Here is a 20,559-nt window from a genome sequence, read left to right as displayed (position 1 = left end):
TATTCGATATGTCTCTCACACATTGATGTTTCTCTCCCTCTTTCTCCCTCCCTCCCCCTCTCTAAAAATAAATAAAATCTTTAAAAAAGTACATGTAAGATATAAAGTAAGAGAGGAAGGTGGAGTAAAGGGAAAATAAGTGTAGGAGGAATAAGATGAGGCCAGATGACCAATGACTCCAGCAGAAGCACTGGAAGGCTGGTTAAGAATGAGGATCCTTGATCAGCCCCAGACCTGCTACATCAGAATCTCTAGGGTAAGGCTCTGGGTAAGGCCCTTTTGCAGCCTCCATGACCTGGTGTCCTAATGAAACTTAAAAGAAGACAAAGAGTGACCAATAGGATATTAGGGTATTTATTAATGTTGTATTTAGGGCATGGTAGCTAGAGGAATGGACACTGTGAGACTAACTCCGAAGAACGCATTTAAAAATAAATCCTATGTAAACCAGCATCATCCCTTCTTCCTCTAGGACATTCCATAATCCTCTTCTGATTCCAGCAACCTCCCCACAACAGCCCTCACAGGCAGGGGAGACAGCCCGTCGTTTTGTCCTTTGACTTTTACTCTTGACACGGAGATGCGTGTTCTGGGAGGTCCTGTGTTCCACTCTGGCTCCAGTCCTTAGCCTGCCGCACCACTTTGCTGGATATTCTAGCGCCGGGGCGCCCTTTTAATGCATCACATCAACAGGTTAAACAGACACTTAGAAGAATCCTATGTATTAACTAGGCAGCGGTCATCTTTTCTGCTCCTTGCCTTTTATAAAACATATATACTTTCCCATGACTCATGTGAAAATTAAAAGTTAAAGATGCTAAATTTTTTAAACACAGGATTTGGTATAGCATAAACATAAAAGGAAAGAGACAGAATTATAGCTTAATTTTATCATGGAATTAAGAATATATTGAAAATTATACATTTAAAAAAAGTGTATCAGCTTACAGTGACTTCTGCTGTAGCTGTAGCTTTTGTTCAATGATGTCTGAGAAACGAGGAACTTTTTTTGAAATAGCCACACGGATGTCCTCACTCATATTAATGCTGCTTCTGGACTTTGTTTTAAAGTGTAAAAGTGATGAAAATCCCAACTCACAAAGGTATGTGGATGCAAACGGTATAAGGATTTCTAGAGCCGTCTTTGCCAGGTCTGGAAACACTGTAAACTGAACACACCAGAAATCCTCCAGCTTCATGGTCTCAAATTCCATCAAAATTTGGCCACTCGCTCGTAACTCGGCAAGATCATTTTTCAGTAAATAACCATCATCAACGAAATCCAGGTTAAAAAGAAATGGGTCCAGTATCCATTTACTTGCTTCTTCAAGGTCCCCCACGGAAAAATACCCGTGGAAGGAGTTGTTCAGCTGTTGCAGGTGGAGTGTGATTTCCGCGGCGATGCTTCCCGCTTCATCGTCCGAGACGATTACTTCTTCAAGGAAAGGAAAGTTGGTGAAATTTCTCTTCTCGATTCGCTTTAGCCAAAATGGAAACTTCCGAATAAAGGCAGATAACTTCTCTCTAGCCGACACCGTGTTCATCCCAGTCCTCTGCATGGATGCGCTGAGTTCATTTAGGTGTTTGAATAGATCTGCAAGGTAGGCCAGATGAATTTTAAACTCTTTATTTTCAAAGCCATTAACTAAACTACTGTTTTGGTGGTGAAGAAACTGATTTATTTCTTCGTACATTTCAAAAATATGAGTGAGTATTTGGCCTCGGGAAAGCCACCTCATTTCTGTATGGAAAAGGAGGACACTGTACTCTATTCCGATCTCTTCAAAAAAGGCCTGAAACAGGCGATGATTCGGAGCTCGCCCTTTGATGAAATTTATCACCCTCACGACAGTAAACAGAGCATCCCTCAGCCTTGTAGGCAACGTCTTGGTGACCAGTTCGTGAGGGTTCAACAAACAATGTGTAACCACAATGTGAGGCACCTCTTTTTTCACGCAAGCAACGAATTCCGAATTTTCTCCAAGCATAGATGAGGCACCATCGGTACAAACAGAGCCACATACATCTAGTCCTATCTTATGCTTCGAAAAGAAGTCTCGGAAGAGACCGAACACATCTTTTCCTTTCACGGTTAGCTGCAATGGTTCACAGAACAGAAACTCTTCTATGATTTCTCTTTCTTTTATGTAGCGCACAAACGCCATCAGCTGGCTGCAGTCGTCCATGTCTGTTGTCTCAGCAAGCTGAATACCCACCTGAAGAGGGCTGGCTTTGATGTCTTCTAGAACTTGCTGTAAGATATCCTTGCTCATCTCATCAATTCTAGAATGGATCACATCATCGGATAAGGGTACCTGAAGCTTCTTCTGTGCATCGGGACCCAAAACTATATGTGCTATTTCCAATGCGCAAGGTTTCACTAATTTTTCAGCTATTGTATGAGGGTTCTTCTCCTTGGCACATAAGTACGCAAACTGATAGGAGGCTTGTAACAAGGCATCCTCTTGAGATGCAACTCCAAATGCTTTCAAGGTTTTGCTCTGATCAGATGGTGCTGGCATATGCTTCAGGCTACTGAGGTCATGCCCACCGACACCGCCATGCTGTCTGTTAAAATGGTCAGAGAGTTTTGATGGTCTGAGGTCAGCATTTGAAAACACCGAGTTACACAAGACGCACTGTGGGCGTTGAGTTCCGTCCACCTCCGTCGTACAGGTGAACCAGTAGCGGACATAGTCATCATCCCATTTGCGTTTCTTCGACATGGCACCCTGAAATTTTCAGGTGGTATTCCAGAGATGCTGCAGAATTTTGCTTTGGGAGTAAAATACAACCCACACATTAAAAATCAGTGGCTCAGAAAACATGCACAGAAAAGACAAAATAAAAAATCAGTGGCTAACCAAATGAAAACAAAGCCACATCATACGCCATCCTGCCATCTGTGTTCATGGGAAGCAGCAGCCTGTAAAGATACCAGGTCAAAGTAAGCCATGACAGCATGACATTCCAACTTGAAGCCAGAAACTCACAGCTCAAGTCCAGCAAGGTGTATGTGGGCGATTTAAGTTTAGGCAAGTTGTGAATACCCTTAAGTCCTCTACTGGTGAATTGCAGTTATGGCTTAATTTGCTTTCAAAGGTACATGTTCTGAACAAATATGGTACCTTTTGATGCCCAGAAGGGGCATCTCACTACCATCCCCTCCTTCCATCTCGGGCTAATAATGTATGCACAGTCCCTGTTATGAAGCCCTGAATAGAGAAGGAAATAATTCACTAAATACAATATGGAAGGGCAGGTACTTTGACAGAGAGGCTAGTTGTTTTTACTCAGGGGTTGGCCAAAAAGTTCGTTTTATTTTACCTGTATGATGGCTGTAGTGGTGCTTGTCTTTGACTTCATTCGAGACAATTTTGTTAGATTGTATTGTGACAGCTGTCATATCAGTGTGCATTTAAAAAAGAACATCAAAATGGGTGATTTTTTGTGCAGTGATTTCAATATTGAAGAAGGAAGAAGATACACAATATTTTTTGGCATATTATGCCTTACTATTTCAAGACAGGTAAAAAGGCAACTGAAATGCAAAGAAAGATTTGTGCAGTATATGGAGAAGGTGCTGTGACACCAATTGAACATGTCAAAAGTGGTCTGTGAAGTTTCTTGGTACTATTGACACTGTGGCCAAATACTTCTTTGCCGCAGGCCTGTCTTATGCATTGGAAGGTGTTTAGCAGCACCCCTGGCCTCTACCCACTAGAGGCCAATAGCAGGAGATAGGCGGCATACGCAAAATGGTCAAATCAATAAAGTTTTTGGTGAAAATGAAAAATGTGTCTTTTATTTTACAGAAAAAAACTAAACGGACTTTTTAGCCAACCCAATAGTTAAGGATTAAACAGGGCTGTAAAACTATTTCATCCTTAGGTTGGGGCTTTGACTTCAATCTAAGCAGAGAATTTCAAACAGGTCTGATTAAGCCACCCTTGACACAGAACTATAACACAAATATGGCTCAGAGTTTCCTGCTGCTAAAGCGTAATACACTGTCAGCCCATGATTCATACTGTCTGAATAGAAAAGCAAAACAAGTTGCTTAGGAGAAACGCAACTATTCTTGTCACCAATGTTCAAGATCCTCAAAGATGAACTTACTACCCAAAAAGCTTTCTTGTGTTTTAGAACCTCACAATTTCCACTTTCTCCTTTGTGGTACTCAGTAGTCACAATATTCTAAAATATACAAATATTTAAAAAGCATCATCATAGTCAGGAAACATTGTCTATTTAAACAGGTGTGACAATAGCATGGTTGTCTTTGAAAAAAAAAGCCCTCACTTATCAGAAATACAGACTCAAGTATTTACAAGTGAAATGATAAGATGCCGGGGTTTCCTTTGATACAGTGAACTCCAGCACACACGTGCGCACACACGCAAAAAGTGGGGTGGAGGTAGAAGAAATAAGATCGGCCTTGAGATGTTAACTGTTAAAGCTGGATGATGGGTACACATATTCTATTTTCTATTTTTATGTATGCCAGAAATTTTCCACAATACACAGTAAAATAAGCAAACAAAAAGCAGTATCTCGTTAAGATACACATCATTTTTTTAGAATGATTCTTTTGAAGGTATCTCAGGATGCAAAATCTGATATAACAAAGTAGAATGTTTTTGATAAAGTTGATAAAGTACAAGGGTAGCTATGAAAAAGTATCACGATTGACAGAAAAAAAAAGTTAGAGGTGAACATCTCCATAACAAATACTTGGGGAATGCTAACACATATACATTTCAGCAATGACAACACCCAAGTGCAGTTGCAAATCTAAAACTCCAAACAAATTCTACTTCTGTTTATCCTCTGCCAGGTGCGGGTGCCCGGGCAGGCAGCGGATTTAATCACTGCAGTTTACAGTTAAAAGCAAATAGCCAGGAGAAAAGGAACGAGCAAACGCTCCAGAAGCAAAAGCCTGTGATTCTGGCTTTGTCACTTACAGACTGGGACCTTTCCAAGCCCCAATTCCCCAACTGCCGATGACAATAGTACGTACCTGATAGGGTCGTTGGGAGTTTACTTATGAGCATGCGTGGAAGGCACACGCAGCGTGTAACTGGCAGCAAGGACCTGCTGGTGTTATTAAGGACGCTTAGGAGGCTGCTCCACGGAGCACTAGGCGCCGGGGGCCACGAAGGAAGACTCGGCTGTCTCCACCGGCTGTCTCCACCGCCCCTCTCCAAGCCCCAGGCGCAGGCCCCAAGGATGCCCGGGATCCTTTTAGAAGCCCGTTTCAGGGTCTAAGCCACTTTCCGCTCAGGCTGGGGCCTAGCCCATGGGCGCCAGAACCACTCTAGGCGGCGGTTCCTAGGTGCGACCTCGGAGCAGGAACCTGCGGAGAGGAGTGACACAGAGGCGCCCGCAGCCACCTCCGCCCCAGCCACGCCAGGCTTCCATCCGGGTTCTGCGGCTGGCTTCCCGCCCGCAGATGCGGCCAGGCATCTCCAGGAACGCAGGCGCATTAGCAACCGTCCCGGCCCCCGAGTGGGGGGTGCAGGGGGTGGGGCTGGATAAGGAGCATGCGCGCTGGCCATCACACCTCCCCCCCATCTCCCAACCTCCACCCCCAGACCCGTTTTTTGAGATTGGAGCTGGACATTTTTTCATTGTGTCTGCCAGAAAGAATGCCAGAAAAATGGAATCTAAGGAACAGAAAGCACTGCAAAGTCTATATATCTCTTCAGAGCTTTGGAAATAAAATTTTAGAGTGTCAGGCGGGCTTGTGAAAGTCCAATAATTTACCGTTTCCTATGTGGAATCCATTACGGAAAAGGAAGTTCATTGTACTCCCGAATTACACATTCAGGCCAATGAGATGGCCTATGCATACCATTGAGATGCTCACAGTGGAGGAAGTGCTTCCAGGGCGCGGGTCCTCTTGCCCACGCAGGTCACCCCCCACCTCTCCCATAAATAAGAGCACATGGGTGAATCTCCTGAGAATCACCACCTATTTTAGAGAAAAGATCTTTATTTATCATTCTTTTTAACAGGGCCATAAAGTCATAAACCTAGATTAGAGATTAAATTTTAGAGATAAACTCCAAAGAAGGAACTAGAAAACATTCAAAGAAACAAACCCAGTCATAGCTCTCTATCCTATGTGGGGTATATTTTAGTCCAGAATTCTTATATACTTAGGGAAATGGCATTTTCTTCTTCTTTTTTTTTTTTGGATAGTCAATCTTGTCAGAAGCATCTCACAAGGCTGGAGGACCAGAGGGTGCTTAAGAATGTGGGACACATGTATCATCTTTGGGTGTTGATGGTGAACTTGGTAAAGACCGAGGGCATGCTCCAGGTTTCTGTTAGCGGAAGAAATTGCAAAAGACCAGCCTTCCTGGCTGGGGAACCAGGGCCTTAACAACTAGAGAAAGGAGTAGGCTTTAGAGTCAGAGAAAGCCTGGCTTCATGTCCTGGCCCCAGCACTTTGAACTCTTAGGCCTTGAGCAAACGACTAGGAGTCATTAAGCCCAAGTGCTTGTTGTCAAGTATGGACACCATCCATTACCCCACGCAATTCTTTTGAGAAGTTACATATGGAAACTATAGCACACAGTTCCAGCACTCAAAAGGCAGCTAATATTGAGATAAAATCAAAACAAGTATCTTGAAAAATGTTCTGGATATTACCTTTCTTCCTAACTGAAACACAAATAAGATATGATTTCAGGTATTCCAGAATTCTTCCTAAAATCAGAGTAAATTAGGTTTTGCAGGATAGGAAACAGAGGCCCAGAAAGGATAAGTGACACATTTTTTGAGATAAAGGACCCTGATGATTTGATTCCAACCCACAGAAACTAATCCAAGCTCCCTCAGAGCCCTATCAACAACCACTTTTCTACCAGATATTTGAAATAATGCCACAAACCATTTCATATACACATAAGTATTCTCAATCATGTATCTTTATTAACAAAAGATAAATAAGATACAAAATAAACACCAGTATCAGACTTTATGTTGAACTATGCTGTTAAAATAGGAATATGAAAACACAAACTTTTGACATTCTTACAGGGGTTAAAATTAGATCTATTGGCATTGCTGTTTTAATTCCAGACCAGTCTGAGTCTAGATACCACATGGATATCCACAGCACTTGACAATTGGGTTCAGTTACTCTCCTAGCAGAACTACTTCTGTATATGTGTTGCCATAGTGAGCACAAGCATTATTTCTGAGATACTAACTTAATGCAGTATCTTAGTGGATTTTGGTAGCTGAGAAAATCCAACGAGCTGTTAAAAGTCAATGTACTCATGCCAGAGGTTTGAAACTTTTTTTTTCATGGGCCCGCTCTCATGGTATTATTTTCACAATGTCCCTAGAAGAGGCCTGAGGATCACGGCAATCTAGTAGCCCTACAAGCTATCCTCATAGTGCTTTTAAGAACCCTTCAACCTCAGGTTTTGCTTTTGCAAATTTTATGAAGTGACACCTGCTGGATACAAAGATTAGGTACAAGGGAATTTATAAGCTTTTAAAGTCAATTTTCATATTCATGATTGTTACATAAAAGCAATCACAATTAAAACAAACAAAAAACAGTTACCACAAACTGTATCCTCTATGACACAGGAAAGGATTTGTCTATAGGATCATCTCCAGAATGGTAAAGGACCTAGTCACCTCTGATTCGAGAATGGAAAAGGGAGTTCTTTTTCCATCCAAAGGCTAACACATTTAGTTCTGGGTATAAGACACAAGTAAATATTTTACAAATCAAAACTGTATAAATAAGTGAAAAACAGAATTATTACCACAGAGGATAAAGTTATTCACATCTACAAATTTCCTTTCAGACTGAATTATTTTAGCTACAGACCAGGAAAGCCTTAGGAGGCAACAACAAATGACTATAAACTAGCTACAATATAGTTACTATTAATTAAAAAAAAATGAAGCCCAGCCCTGTGCAGGTGCCTCAGCTGGCTGAAGTGTCAACCTGAACACCAAGAGGCTCAGGTTCACCTCCCGGCCAGGGCACACACCCAGGCTCCTGTCGGGGCGGGCAACCAATCGATGCTCCTCCCTCACATTCGTGTTTTTCTCTCTCTCCCTCTCTAAAACCAGTAAACACATCCTCAGGTGAGGATTAAAAAAGAGTAAAAGTAGAAAATAAAAAAAACAATTCCCTAGTTTTGAGGAAGAGTAATCTACCTTTAAAATGTGTGCAAACTCCAGATAAAGTGCCATAAAAATGGAAGAAATGAAGGTTAACTGTCGAGATGAAGAGAGTCTTGAGAGAGAGCGAGCGCGTGTGTGAGAGGCAGTGCACGGGCAAGCGAACCAAGGCCTCTCTCTGCATCACTGACATGAAGTCAGAAATACAACCTTAGCCCGCACTTAATGTGCCACCCCTCTGTGTTTTCCTTCTGTTTCTTCAATGCGGAGAGAAAGAAATTTACCATAGGACTTCTGGGAGCTTTATTAAAGTCAGGCAGCGGATGAGCAGACACTGCCTCCTCCATCTACAATCACCGGCAAGAAGCTGGAAAGAATTTGCCATCAGCTGTGTTTATCGTGGGTGACCGTCCGTGGCGACTTACTGCTGCCCAAGGAAAGAGGCCATGGGGTCATCGGGCCTCTGCCGCTTCATCCTGTAGGCCTCCATCTCCTCCTCCGTGGGTTCTCGAGTTTCATATATGCTATTGTAAGGCCGCTTCCTCTCATCGACCTGCATGAGCTCCTTGACATGAAGAAGGCGGGCCTCCTCTGCATTCAGTGCCTATAGTGAGAGAAAAAACATGAGTGCCATGGCTCTACACCAGTTCCTTTTGTTCCGAAGTGGCAGAACACCACAAGACTCCACTGAATATAAACCGCTACATCAAAAACCTAGATTACGCCCTGGCTGGCGTGGCTCAGTGGATTGAGTGCCAAACCAAAAGGTCACTGGTTCGACTCCCAGTCAGGGCACACACCTGGGTTGTAGCCCAGGTCCCCATTTGGGGGCATGCAAGAGGCAAACACACACTGATGTTTCTCTCCCTTTCTTTCTCCTTCCCTTCCCCTCTCTAAAAATAAACAAAATCTTAAAAAAATGAAACAAAACAAACCCCCTCACCCCACCCCCAGATTACCCGGAAGAGCTCGGGAGTCAGCCCTTTCACTATCAAGCTGCAACTAATCACTATTTGGCTCATATGATTATTATCATAGAGCCCAATCATTCTATGATATTTTCAATGTTAAAGAATTTTTACTTAAGAGGGTGAAAGGGGGGATAAATGGTAACAAAATGAGACTTGACTCTGGATAACTATCACACAATACAATACACAGATCATGTATTACAGAATTGTACACTTGAAACATATAATTTTATTAACCAATGTCACCCCAATAAATTAAATAAAAATTTAAAAAACAAGAGTGAACTAGATGTTGGGTGATTATGATGCATCAATGCAGGTTCATCAGTTTTAAAAATGTACCACAATGGTGGGGGATGGTGATAAGATGGAAAGCTATAAATGAGATATAGGAAATAGTTGTGCCCTTCTCTCAATTTTGCTTGGACTTAAACTGCTCTAGTAAAGGGTTTTTAATGTAAAAAAATTTGCTTTTACTTAATAGCAAAAATTGAATGACGTTCAATTGAATGACAGAAGCCCACAAGTGATGCTTCTGGTGGAGACTGTAATTCTGAATTTTCCCAAGGACTTGAAACTTGCAGATTATTGAGCTAGAAGGCAGTTCTTTCCAGGAAACATGTCAATAATGCTAAAATTACAGCTTTACAAGGCATATTTCACCTGTACATTAGTGATATCTGTCCAATATTGAGGGAGGAGGCAATACCAAGACACACAAAACCTCCACTCACACTCCTGACCCGATACGAGGTGACGGGAACCCACTTCATTTCTAAAATGAGCTTGGACATGGCACTAGCTAATTTACTTCCTAAGGTCCCCTACCAATAAAGAATACGTGTGGTCATTTTCATTCTTTACATTTCACAAAGTACCTTTTTCAGTTTTTCATGTTTCTTTTCTTCATCATCACTATCTGAACTGCTCTTTCGATGCTTCTTCTTCTTCTTCTTTTTCTTCTTTTTCTCCTCTTTTAGTTTTTCCTGATGTATCTGACAGAGAGGATTAAAACATAAAGTTATTAGGCAAAAACAAAGCTTTAGTGCAAGTTTTAAAGTCCTCTTTCAGGTATTTAAAAATTCAGGACTTACCTCCATGAGGGTTTGGGTTTTTTTCACAGATTCTTCTCCAGCTACATCATCTACAATACACTCCTCTGAATTCTGTGGGAAAATAGATGCAATTGGGCTTGAATATCATAGTTACCAATTATGCAAGAAAAAAGTTAAAATGTGAAGTATGAGGATATTTGTTTCATACTGATTCTGACTTAAGGCTTTGGCAGTTTTACAGCTCTGAGAACTGGAGGACAATTACTCACAGTGATCTCTTTGCCAGCTTCTCCAGTACAATAGGAATACTTGATAAAAGAGTGACAGCATTTGTATCCCCATCGGCCTTCTTTCCAGTAAGATCCCCAGATATGCTGCAGAGAGAGAGAGAGAGAGGAAGGGATGTTACTTAAAATGGAACCTGAGCCCAGGCTGGTGTGGCTCAGTGGACTGAGCACTGGCCTGCAATCCAAAAGGTCACTGATTCGATTCCCAGCAAGGGCACATGCCTGGGCTGTGGGCCAGGTCCCTGGTTGGGGGTGTGCGAGAGGCAACTGATGCATCTGTTGCACATCGATGTTTCTCTCACTCTTTCTCCCTCCCTTCCCCTCTAAAAATAATAAAATCTTTAAAAAATAATAATAAAAAAACACACCCTTAAAAAAAAAAAAACCTGAACTAGTGACCTCATATACTGTTGATAGGAGTATAAAATACAGCTCTTTTAAAGGTAACATGGGAGGAAAATTATAAGGATTCCAGAGCTAGCTAACAAGCAAAGGTCCTGACCTCAAGTGTGAGAAGCAGATTTTATAGTACAGTGGTTTTATAGTCTTCCCAAGATGTATTTAAAAATTTAGGATGTGTGACTTCTCTTGAAAAATTAAGGACTATGACATTCTGGGCCCATGTTCCTGCTTGGCAAGAATTAGCTACTGATGAACAGTGAATGCTCCTAGTGGACAGGGTTTGTGTTCTTTGTTTTGTTCAATGTGCCTGGCTCACTTCACTCATGGATGTTTACTTGCCTGACTCCCACAGGTAGTTAAATTTTTAACCTAACTTAGAGAGGCAACTGTAGTCTGGGTGTTTTAAAAGTACAGCAAATGACATTATATGCTTTATGATGTGATGCAATATGAAGCACTCTACATCAGCTGTGAAGTGTTCTTGTCAGAACACTTAACGTACCTAATAAAGCCTTTAAATGTGAATTCCTATTTATAGGAAATACAGAGAATAGAGGGAAGTTATTTATATCACTGGGAAGCAGTCAACTGTAGAATGAGACAGTTTACAAGGTAAATGGCCTGATCTAGTAAATAGTCACTGTCATGAAAAAAGAGAGATACACTCTAGAAAAAAAGGACATTACAACCAAATAACAATCAAAATAAACTTTGATTAGATTCTGACTCAAAACAAACAAACAAACAACCCTCTAAAGAACTATTTAAAAGCATTTTGAAGTACATTTTGGCAAATGTGAATTAAGGGTAAGAGATCAGATGATATTAAGGAGCTAAAGCCAATTTTCTGAATTGGTACTATGGCTATAAAAAAGACTATCTTTAATTTTAAGTTCTGAACCTAGTGGTGGGTATATGGGTGAACAGACTAGTATTCTTTTACATTTTTTTCTATTTTTGGAAAAATTCACAAAGCAAACTTAAAATGTAAAAAAACCCCAAACACACAGGAGTGATTCAGTCATGAAGCTGTAATATAAAGACACGACCCAGCGCAGGGTGCTGACAAGGACACAGAACGGGTCTGGTGCAGCACTTACTGTGTGATTGTGGATCTTCACGTCCTCCTCGTACTTGGAGCAGGCCACAGCCCGCTCCTGTCCTTTGATGACTGTCCCGTGTCGTGAATACTCCACGTAGTCTTCTGTCTGAGCTAAAAGCAGCTCAGCTGGAGGGGCATCCAAATGTTCTTGGCCACCATACTAAAAGGACATTGAACATTATTAAATACACTTTATGATATAAAGTTGCATTTGACTCCTTACTGAAGGGTTTATTTCTAATCAGAAAGATTATAGGGATATTTTTTTATGGGCCCTGTTATGCAAAACACAGTGGAACAAATGCCACCAAATTTTCATAGACAAATACAAGATGTCTCAGTTGCTATTTTTCTGCTGGATGTGGCCCTACATTCCTCTGTCCTGTACACATGCCCATTTGCCAGGACTTTGATGCTCCTGCCCTGAAGAGACTGAGTCTGTTTCTCCACTCCTTGAATCCGGGCTTGGCCACGTCAATTGTTGTGGCCTATGGGAAACCTGCACATGTGATGTGCACAAAGGCCTGGAAAGCACTCGTGCACTGGCACACACGTTTTGCTACTATCTCTGGTGTCCTGAGAATGCCACGGAAAGAAGCTGGACTAGCCTACTCAGGATGATAGCCCAGGAGGGGCAGAGCGAACTGTTCCAGGTAAGGCTCTCTTCGGACAACCTGCCTGCCAGCTGTTAAGGGACCAGAGTGAGGCCATCCTAGACCATCCATCCGCAGATGAGCAGGCCCAGACCAGTACAGAATGAGAAGAAATAAGTGTTCATTTAAGTTGTGAAGTTTTGGGTTGGTGTGTTTGCTACAAAACTCAGGGATACAGCTATGCTAATACCGTCTGCCAAGTAATGAAGTCAGCTGAAAGAAAGGACTATTCCTGATGGATTAAAAGGGACTCTCTTCGTATAGTATTTCAAGTGTACATCAAATGCTTATTAAGTAGTACCTTCTCTTTAAGAAACGTTCTTTAGCATTTTTGTCAAAATTACCTTTTCCAGGATGCTCTCTTTCTGCTGTTCTTTGAAATCTTCTTTTTTGACTTTGAAGGACTTGTATAGCAGCTCTAGTTTGGTAGGATCGGCCTGCAGATGCACTTCAGACCCCTTGTCATAGGCTTCCCATGCAAACACTAGGGCAATTCAAAACATCTTCATAAGCTGTCAGCCACATGGTGTTTTAAATGCCCCCAAATGTCTTATGAGCTGATAGGAAATGCCTTGACAATACAGCAAACACTTACACTGTGTCTGAGCCATTGAAATGGTATCACCTGTGTATCTAACAAAGTTATCTCCCGCATAGCTCACTCTGCAAATACAAATTGAAGAAAAAAAACTGTTTCAGATACTGATTTAAGAAAAGTCAATTCCTTCTGACCCAACCACAGATGATATTCATTTTAACATAGATTCAATTTTACAATTAAAAGCAACCCCCTCACCCCTCCATCTTGAAATCTGTACATTTAAGTTGATACTTACTCATCTGGATTCTTCCCTGCATTGGCATAAGGATTCTCCCTCATCGCTCTCGTTTTGGGGTCATAGTAAGCAGAATTTGGATCTAAATTCCGCAAATACTAGAATAGAAAAATGTTTAAAAACTGTATTACTGTTTACTTCCAACAAAAGAATTTCAGCAGACCAGAAGTTGATCACAATCAATTCTGTGTGTGAATGCACTCTGGGGCACAGATGAACAACAACAACAACAACAACAAAACAGAATGATACCTAATTTTGGAATGACTGACTACATTACTCGTATAATGCCCAGATATCAGAAGAGTAGGTACATTTTAGGCTGGGAAGACAAACATTTTTTAAATGTGTACATTAAATTGTTCAGGCTTACTTTTGCAATATCTTCACGAATCCTAAGATTCCGAACAGTAATCCGTCTCTTTGAGTCAAAGTTTTGTCCGGGCATGTCAATATCATCTGCATATTTATCTTCATCCTCATCTTCACTATTATGATCTTTTTCCTGAAGGAGGGAAAGGAAAAAAAAATAGTAAAATAAGAAAAATAGCATTCAGTTGTTTTCCTTTCAACCATACCCTTATTCACTTTTGTTCTTTAAAGCTGTTATTATTTCTAATTATATAAGTAATAATTATATCATTATTGTATTAGCCATCAGAAATTGAAAAGTTTAACATATACCCAGATAGGGCAAATATTCATTACCATTTGAGAATTTGGTTCCTCTTCTCCCCACTGGTGTTTTGGAGAATTCTGCATGAGAGAAGGAAAAGAATTATTTCATTATACTAAACCTATTTATTATTTAACACTTTAAAAAAAGTTAAGATAGCCCTGGCTGGTGTGGCTGAGTGGACTGAGCACCAGCCTGCGAACCGAGAGGCCATTGGTTTGATTCTCAGTCAGGGCACATGCCTGGGTTGGGGGCCAGGTCCCCGCTGGGAGCATATAAGAGGGAACTAATTGATACATGTTTCTCTCACACATCAATGTTTCTCTTCCTCTCTTTCTCTTTCCCTCTCCTTCTCTCTAAAAAATAAAATCTTTAAAAAAAGGGGGTGGGCAAAAGGGGGAAACAACATTCATTATATGTTTGTACTTGTTTGTATTTACTTAAGAAACTCTGAAAGAATCCACAAGAAAAATATAAAAGGTTATGGGGGGATGAGGGTTAGAGACAAGGTGGATGGAGACGGGGGAGAGACTTTTTGCTGTGCATCTTACATTGTTTTCCACTTTGAGACAGAGAAGACAAGTCGTCATTGTACTATGTATTGTTTCACTGAAGTAGCAGGTGATACATGAGTATGTGAAGATAAACCCACATTAACAACGTTATTATTATAGTTACACACATATACAACGTGTGTGGGGGATGTGGCTTGGGACCTAGAAAGACCTACTTCGAAATGTTAGTAGTTAACAAAGGGAATATTTATTCTTTTAATTTTTATTTTTATTTCACTAAATATGTATGACTTTCAAAATCAGAAATATTAAAGAAAATATCTGGGAGTTCCCACAAGTGGCAAGTTCAACAAACTGCATTGTTACACAGATAGCTAAATCTCTGTAACAGAGACTGCTCTACCTTATGCAGTGAACCTTAACACCAAAGTTCCCAAGTGGCAAAAATTATCAGTGCTCTACATACATTTAAGGATGCTTACTGGGAAAATTATGCTATTTTTATGACAAACAGAATATGTTAGATTAAAAGAAACAGGCCATTTTTCTTTTTCCAAAGTTGGTCAAAATAATCACAACAATAGCTACTAATACTAAATGTTTACTATGTGTATGTATGCTAAGCCCCCTGGGGGTAGCCTACTTTAGGGATGATAAACTGAGGCTCAGAGAGGCAAATTAATCCTTCTAGGACCACCCGGTTAGACAGGTGGCAAAGCTGGATTTCAGCTTCTGTTAGCTTGTGCTATTAATTTTAGTGCTAAAATTTATGTGCTAAAATGTTAGCTTGCAGGACAGCTTACTTCACCAATTACCTAACTCCAGAAATTTAAACCATTTCCATTTCTTGCCAATGAAAAACATTCTATGATGAACATCTTTGTGTACAATAATTTTTACTAATATTAGGAAATTCTTTAGCCTGGAGAATCTGCTAATTTAATTTCAGAAAAGATATACAAATATTTTATGGCAATATTCTTTCCAAAATGATTATATCAATTTATATTTGCCTGAATACTGTAAAAGTACCAGTTTTATTATTCTCCCTCAATAGCAAAAAATACATAAAATAAATTCTTGTTTCAATTTTCATTTACTAAGATATGAAACTTTTTTACTGATCATTTTTTATTACTTACAGCCTGTTCCACTAATTTTCCCGAGGCTAATTCTTCTTGGAGCTTCTGGGCTTTCAGTGTTCGTTTTGCCTAACCAAAAAACAAAACAAAACATTTGCAATTTACTTACAATACTCAAATGAATATTTAATTTTTGTAATATATTTAAGAGGACTAAGTCTATTGTTTTCAGAAAAGGTCGGTGGACAAGGTCATCTCGTTGTGATTTCCCAGAGCTCTAGACCTATGCTCCGTAAGGAACAGCAGCTACAAACGCCCGTTTGAAGCAGGCGCGAATGGAAGCCGAGCCAGAGGGCACCTGTGGTGAACTGCGGAGAGCAAGCCCCATCCGAAACGGGCAGCCACCTGCCTCCAGATGGCTGAATCTCGTCAGGCTGGCCCCGTATTACCATATATTTCACTGTTCATGAGAAGATAAAATTTAGATTATGTAAAATCTCATGATTTTTAAATGTCAACTCCGTTTAGAGAAATAAAAAAAGCAGTGTGACTATGGTTTTAAATAGGGGTGAGGAGGTGAAAACATAACAGAAAAAACTGAGGCTGAATTAAAGTAAAACTCAATTTTCTGAAACAAGTTTCCTGGCCCCCTTCTACCACCCTCAAATGCTCTGAGACAACTGTAAAGTAGGCCCACGGGCGACATACAGTCTGGGAACTAATTTTATAAACTTAAAAAGCTGAAAACTTTGGACACTATAATCTGTTCTCACACTTCCAAATTTTTTTGCAACCTAAGTCAGAGAGTAAAGGACAACACAAGAATCAAATAGCCCTGGTTGGTGTAACTCAGAGGATTGAGCGTGGGCTGCAAAACAAAGGATTGCCAGTTCAATTCCCACTCAGGGCACATGCCTGGGTTGCAGGCCAGGTCCCCAGTGGGGGCCATGTGAGAGGCAACCACACATGATGTTTCTCTTCCTCCTTCCCTTCCTCTCTCAAAAAAAAAAAAAAAAGAGAGAGAATCAAATAAAAAGAAATTGCTGCCAAACAGGGCTAGCACACTGTGTATGATCATTATTCAATGAGGCTTACATAATAATGCCACCATTTTTAAACTTGAAGACTCAAAAAATGGAGCTGCTAAATTAGAGACAGAGCAAACTGTACACTCGTTAAGAACACCAGGAAAGCCGGAATTTTGCTCACCAGATCAACTTTGGCATATTCCTCTACAATTTTCATGTGTTCTTCCGGATTGTAGCCATTCCACCGATCCCTCTTGCCGTCGTAGTCAAACGTCAGCTGAGGCTGCATGTGTTCGTCCGGAGCTATGTTAACCCCTGTAAACTTTGCTCCAACACGCCGAGGTCTCTGGAAAACAGGGTAAGATTAAGCCTCTCCCTGAGTGCCTGCAGCCCAGAGGCAAGCTTCACATGTTTACAGAGCAGGTGTGAACACACCATGACACTTGACAGTCCCTTTCATAAATCCACCAGTTAGTCTTCCAGCAGAAAAATCTAACGATGCTGAATTAAGATTACTTTCATGCGAACTAATTTTTGTTTGGTAGTGAAGAATAAGTAATTCCAGAAAAAAGGAATGAAGCGCTCTGACGAGGAGTGCAGAAGTTAAGGCACTGACTGCAGTTTCCTGGACTCCCAAGGGTGCGCTCACCTCGAAGCAGTCCTTCTTCTTGTGTGTCATGGCCCCGCAGTTTTCACATGCTCCTTTGCGGTACTTAGTAGCTATGGAATTCTGCACGTGAACAAGAAGAAAAACAAAGAACATGTTTTATGTATCTGAATAAGTTGAAAGTAATATTGGCTCTCATTATATTGTCTAATGAAATGATTTATTAGTTAAAAGGATAACCAGTGAGTCTCTACTCTTTTATAAATGAGAAAGTTGAAGGACTTCAGCAATATAAAATTTATGAACAAAATACAGGAGCTAATGTCATGTGGACTGTGAATTTTAATACCAGGTAAAAAGTTATGTAACCCATTTCTCCTTTATACAGTATTGTACTAAAGGTTGTTACTTTAAGTTTTTAAAATAAAATCTCCATTTACACACGGCTAGGTGCAGGGTGCCTACACACCTCCTTCACGCCCCTCTTGTACCACTCTCCAGACGAGCTGTACTGCCTTTGTTTTTCGGGCTGTGGTCTCTGGTGCTTTAAAGTAGGTCTTTTGGATGGATCAATATACCATGGCACTGAAGAAATATACTGAGGAATATGAGGGTTGATGTCTCTGTAATAAAATTTTTTTAAAGAATAAAGTTAAAAAAGTAACTGATATTACAATTACTGAAGGTAGTCTATACAGAATCTGAGAATAGAGATACTGCAATGGGGGGAGGAGAGGATACGCTTGATATCTCTGTAATATAATAAAAAAAAATACAATTAAAAATAGTGATTTAAAGTAGAGTGAGAAAATTGCCCACAAAGAAACTAAGAATAGTGATATAACTGAAGGAGGAAGAGAGATGTATTTTAATGAGATAAATCTTATATCAGAGCAAGAGGTAAATAGTAATGTCTTCAAGTTGATTAAAATAATGGATTAAGTGTATTATTTAGACATGTGGAGGTAACAGCCAGAAAAACTAAAAAATATAAAGGTTTGTAAGTAGTCAGCTTCTGCAGCGGGACGGGGAGTAGGAAGGGTTGAAAGGGACTATAGTGTTCATTATAAGTCCTCCAATATTACTTGATTACTAAACTGTGCAAATGAGTTTGATAAAATAAATAAAACAAACATGATGTATATGGTAAAGATAACCTGTCAAAGAATGAGGAACTGATAAATTAGACATGAATTTGAATTTTGAATGAACAGATAATGCAAAAAATTACTTACTTTCCTTCTTCATCAACTTCTGCAGGAGCATTACCCAGTTTTCGCTGTTCTTCTAGCTCCTTCTTCTTTCTCCAGTCCTCTCTGGTCATCTTCTTTGGCTCCTCCAAACTCATTTCTTTGGACCCCGACAGGGGGGCAGCATTAGCTGTATCCACAACAGTAGCCGACATTGTTACCTGGCCTCCTCTGTGAAAAGGAAGAAATCTCTATTAGTGTAAATAGGCCTTCACAAGTTCATCTATCAAGATTACCTTCTAATGACACATACTGTGGGTAATAAATACTGTCTCATATGTTCTTATTCTTTCATAGTATCTGTGAGGAAAGGTTCTCTTTCCCCTAAATAAAAATTCTCTACTATTGTAGTTACTCCCTCAATTCTAATTTACAAATGAAGAACATATATACATATTTAAAATGTCTCAAGATTCTCTCATGTACATTTCCAAATTCCTCTGTATGTAAATGTTAAACTTTCCTACCACACTAACCCTTAATAAGTAAACAGGGTCTGATCTGTGTTATCCTTAAATACTGAATGCCCTAAGAGTTATCTGTATTTATTACCTCTATTTCATCCTCAGCTACTTCTCTCTTTAATCACTCTAATTTAGCTTCCAACCCTTACCACCCCGAAAAGTTACCACTAAGTTCTCAATGGCCATTCTTTTCAGTGCTGTTCCCTCTCTCTTTGCTACCTTCTTATCTCTCAGCTTAGGGGACCCTGTATTCTTCTGGTTCTTCTTGTACCCCTCTCACTGCTCCTCTTGTTTCCTTTGCAGGTTTATCCATTTCTGTCTAGTTAGTTAATTTTGGATTCTGCAAGGCTCAGTCCTATAGCCTCTTTCATCACCCTGAACACCACTAGTAGGACAAGCTCATCCATTTCCACGACTTTAGTAGCCACAGTACACCACTGTTGGCTCCAATTTATTTCTCCATTCCAGGCCTTTTACCTGAGCTTCTGATACATACAATTGCTTACTTCACAGCATCTCCACTTAGAGGTCTCAGAGACACCTAACCTCAACAAATTTTAATTCAAACTCATGATCTCCTCTACAAAATCTACTCTCCTTTCAGTTTCTTCTCTTAATGAAAAACACCATCATTCATCCCTTTACTTAGGCGTTCCAGCTAATCCCCACATCTATTTCATTATTAAAAATTATGTGCACCTTCTGAATTTCACTCATATTCATCTAATCCTTTTCTCAAAGCTACTACCTTAGTATTACTCCTTTTTCCAACTACATGCCATTTTAAATATTCCAGTAGTCATATTTCGACAATACAAAGAAACAGGTAAAATTACTTTTACAATACTTTAGCCCAGTATTTCCAGCATATTATGTCGCCATAAAAGAAAACTTTTAAAAATCTGATGGTGATGTTACACTTGCTCAGACTAGCCACATTTCAAGTGCTTAAGATACACGTAAATAATAGCTATCCCACTGGGCAGTGCAGCTCCAATGACATATTTTTTTCTTTAAAAACTACTAAAAACAACAGTCCTGGTCTGATTGGGCCGAAGTACGATACCACGTGTAAAGCTTAGAACAGCGGCTACCTTCTCGGTGCTCGTTCCCTGCTCCCTCCTCCACCTGGTGTTCCTCATCCCCCTGAAGGTATATCTGAAGAATTAGAAACTTCCGGCCTATTTTCCGGAGTTCTCGAGCTAAACCTTCCCCGCCATTTACACCACCCCGCTGGCGCCACCTCCTCAGCACTGTCCCACCTCCCGCACCCTCCCCGCTCTCGTTCGCCACACTACTCTCCCCACCCAAATTCTCAAAATAATTACTCACCCGGTCCCGTCGCAGGGGACCCCCAAACCACTGGATGGATAGAAACGAAGCCAGTAAGTCTATGTTTACTTCCTGTACTCAGCGCTTCCCGGTAGCCACCGCGGGACACATGCGCATTAACAACTCTTTGGGTCCCAAGATCCCG

The 20,559-nt window shown here is 40.5% G+C and overlaps 2 protein-coding genes across 2 annotated transcripts; both read right to left on the bottom strand.

Moving 5' to 3' along the window:
* Positions 1 to 5,494, bottom strand: ZBED8 (zinc finger BED-type containing 8). The gene is made up of 2 exons (XM_045830240.1): positions 5,021 to 5,494; positions 1 to 2,775 (listed from the first exon to the last, which is right to left on the bottom strand). The coding sequence occupies exon 2, from the start codon at positions 2,724 to 2,726 to the stop codon at positions 945 to 947; it is 1,782 nt and encodes a 593-aa protein (XP_045686196.1). The 5' UTR covers positions 2,727 to 2,775; positions 5,021 to 5,494; the 3' UTR covers positions 1 to 944.
* Positions 5,495 to 6,917: 1,423 nt separating this feature from the next.
* SLU7 (SLU7 homolog, splicing factor) lies at positions 6,918 to 20,550 on the bottom strand. Its single transcript, XM_045828844.1, has 16 exons — positions 20,415 to 20,550; positions 18,604 to 18,789; positions 17,838 to 17,991; positions 17,411 to 17,491; positions 16,943 to 17,107; positions 15,794 to 15,862; positions 14,169 to 14,216; positions 13,834 to 13,965; positions 13,461 to 13,558; positions 13,220 to 13,287; positions 12,969 to 13,108; positions 11,970 to 12,131; positions 10,450 to 10,554; positions 10,220 to 10,291; positions 10,004 to 10,120; positions 6,918 to 8,758 (listed from the first exon to the last, which is right to left on the bottom strand). The coding sequence occupies exons 2-16, from the start codon at positions 18,771 to 18,773 to the stop codon at positions 8,576 to 8,578; spliced, it is 1,764 nt and encodes a 587-aa protein (XP_045684800.1). The 5' UTR covers positions 18,774 to 18,789; positions 20,415 to 20,550; the 3' UTR covers positions 6,918 to 8,575.
* Between the last annotated feature and the right edge of the window lie 9 nt (positions 20,551 to 20,559).

The sequence above is a fragment of the Phyllostomus hastatus genome, unplaced genomic scaffold (genome assembly GCF_019186645.2).
Source record: "Phyllostomus hastatus isolate PE091 unplaced genomic scaffold, TTU_PhHast_1.1 phas_contig_150, whole genome shotgun sequence".
Lineage (NCBI taxonomy): Eukaryota > Metazoa > Chordata > Mammalia > Chiroptera > Phyllostomidae > Phyllostomus > Phyllostomus hastatus.
The sequence above is the reverse complement of the archived record's forward strand: the minus strand, read 5'-3'. Positions and strand labels throughout refer to the sequence as shown.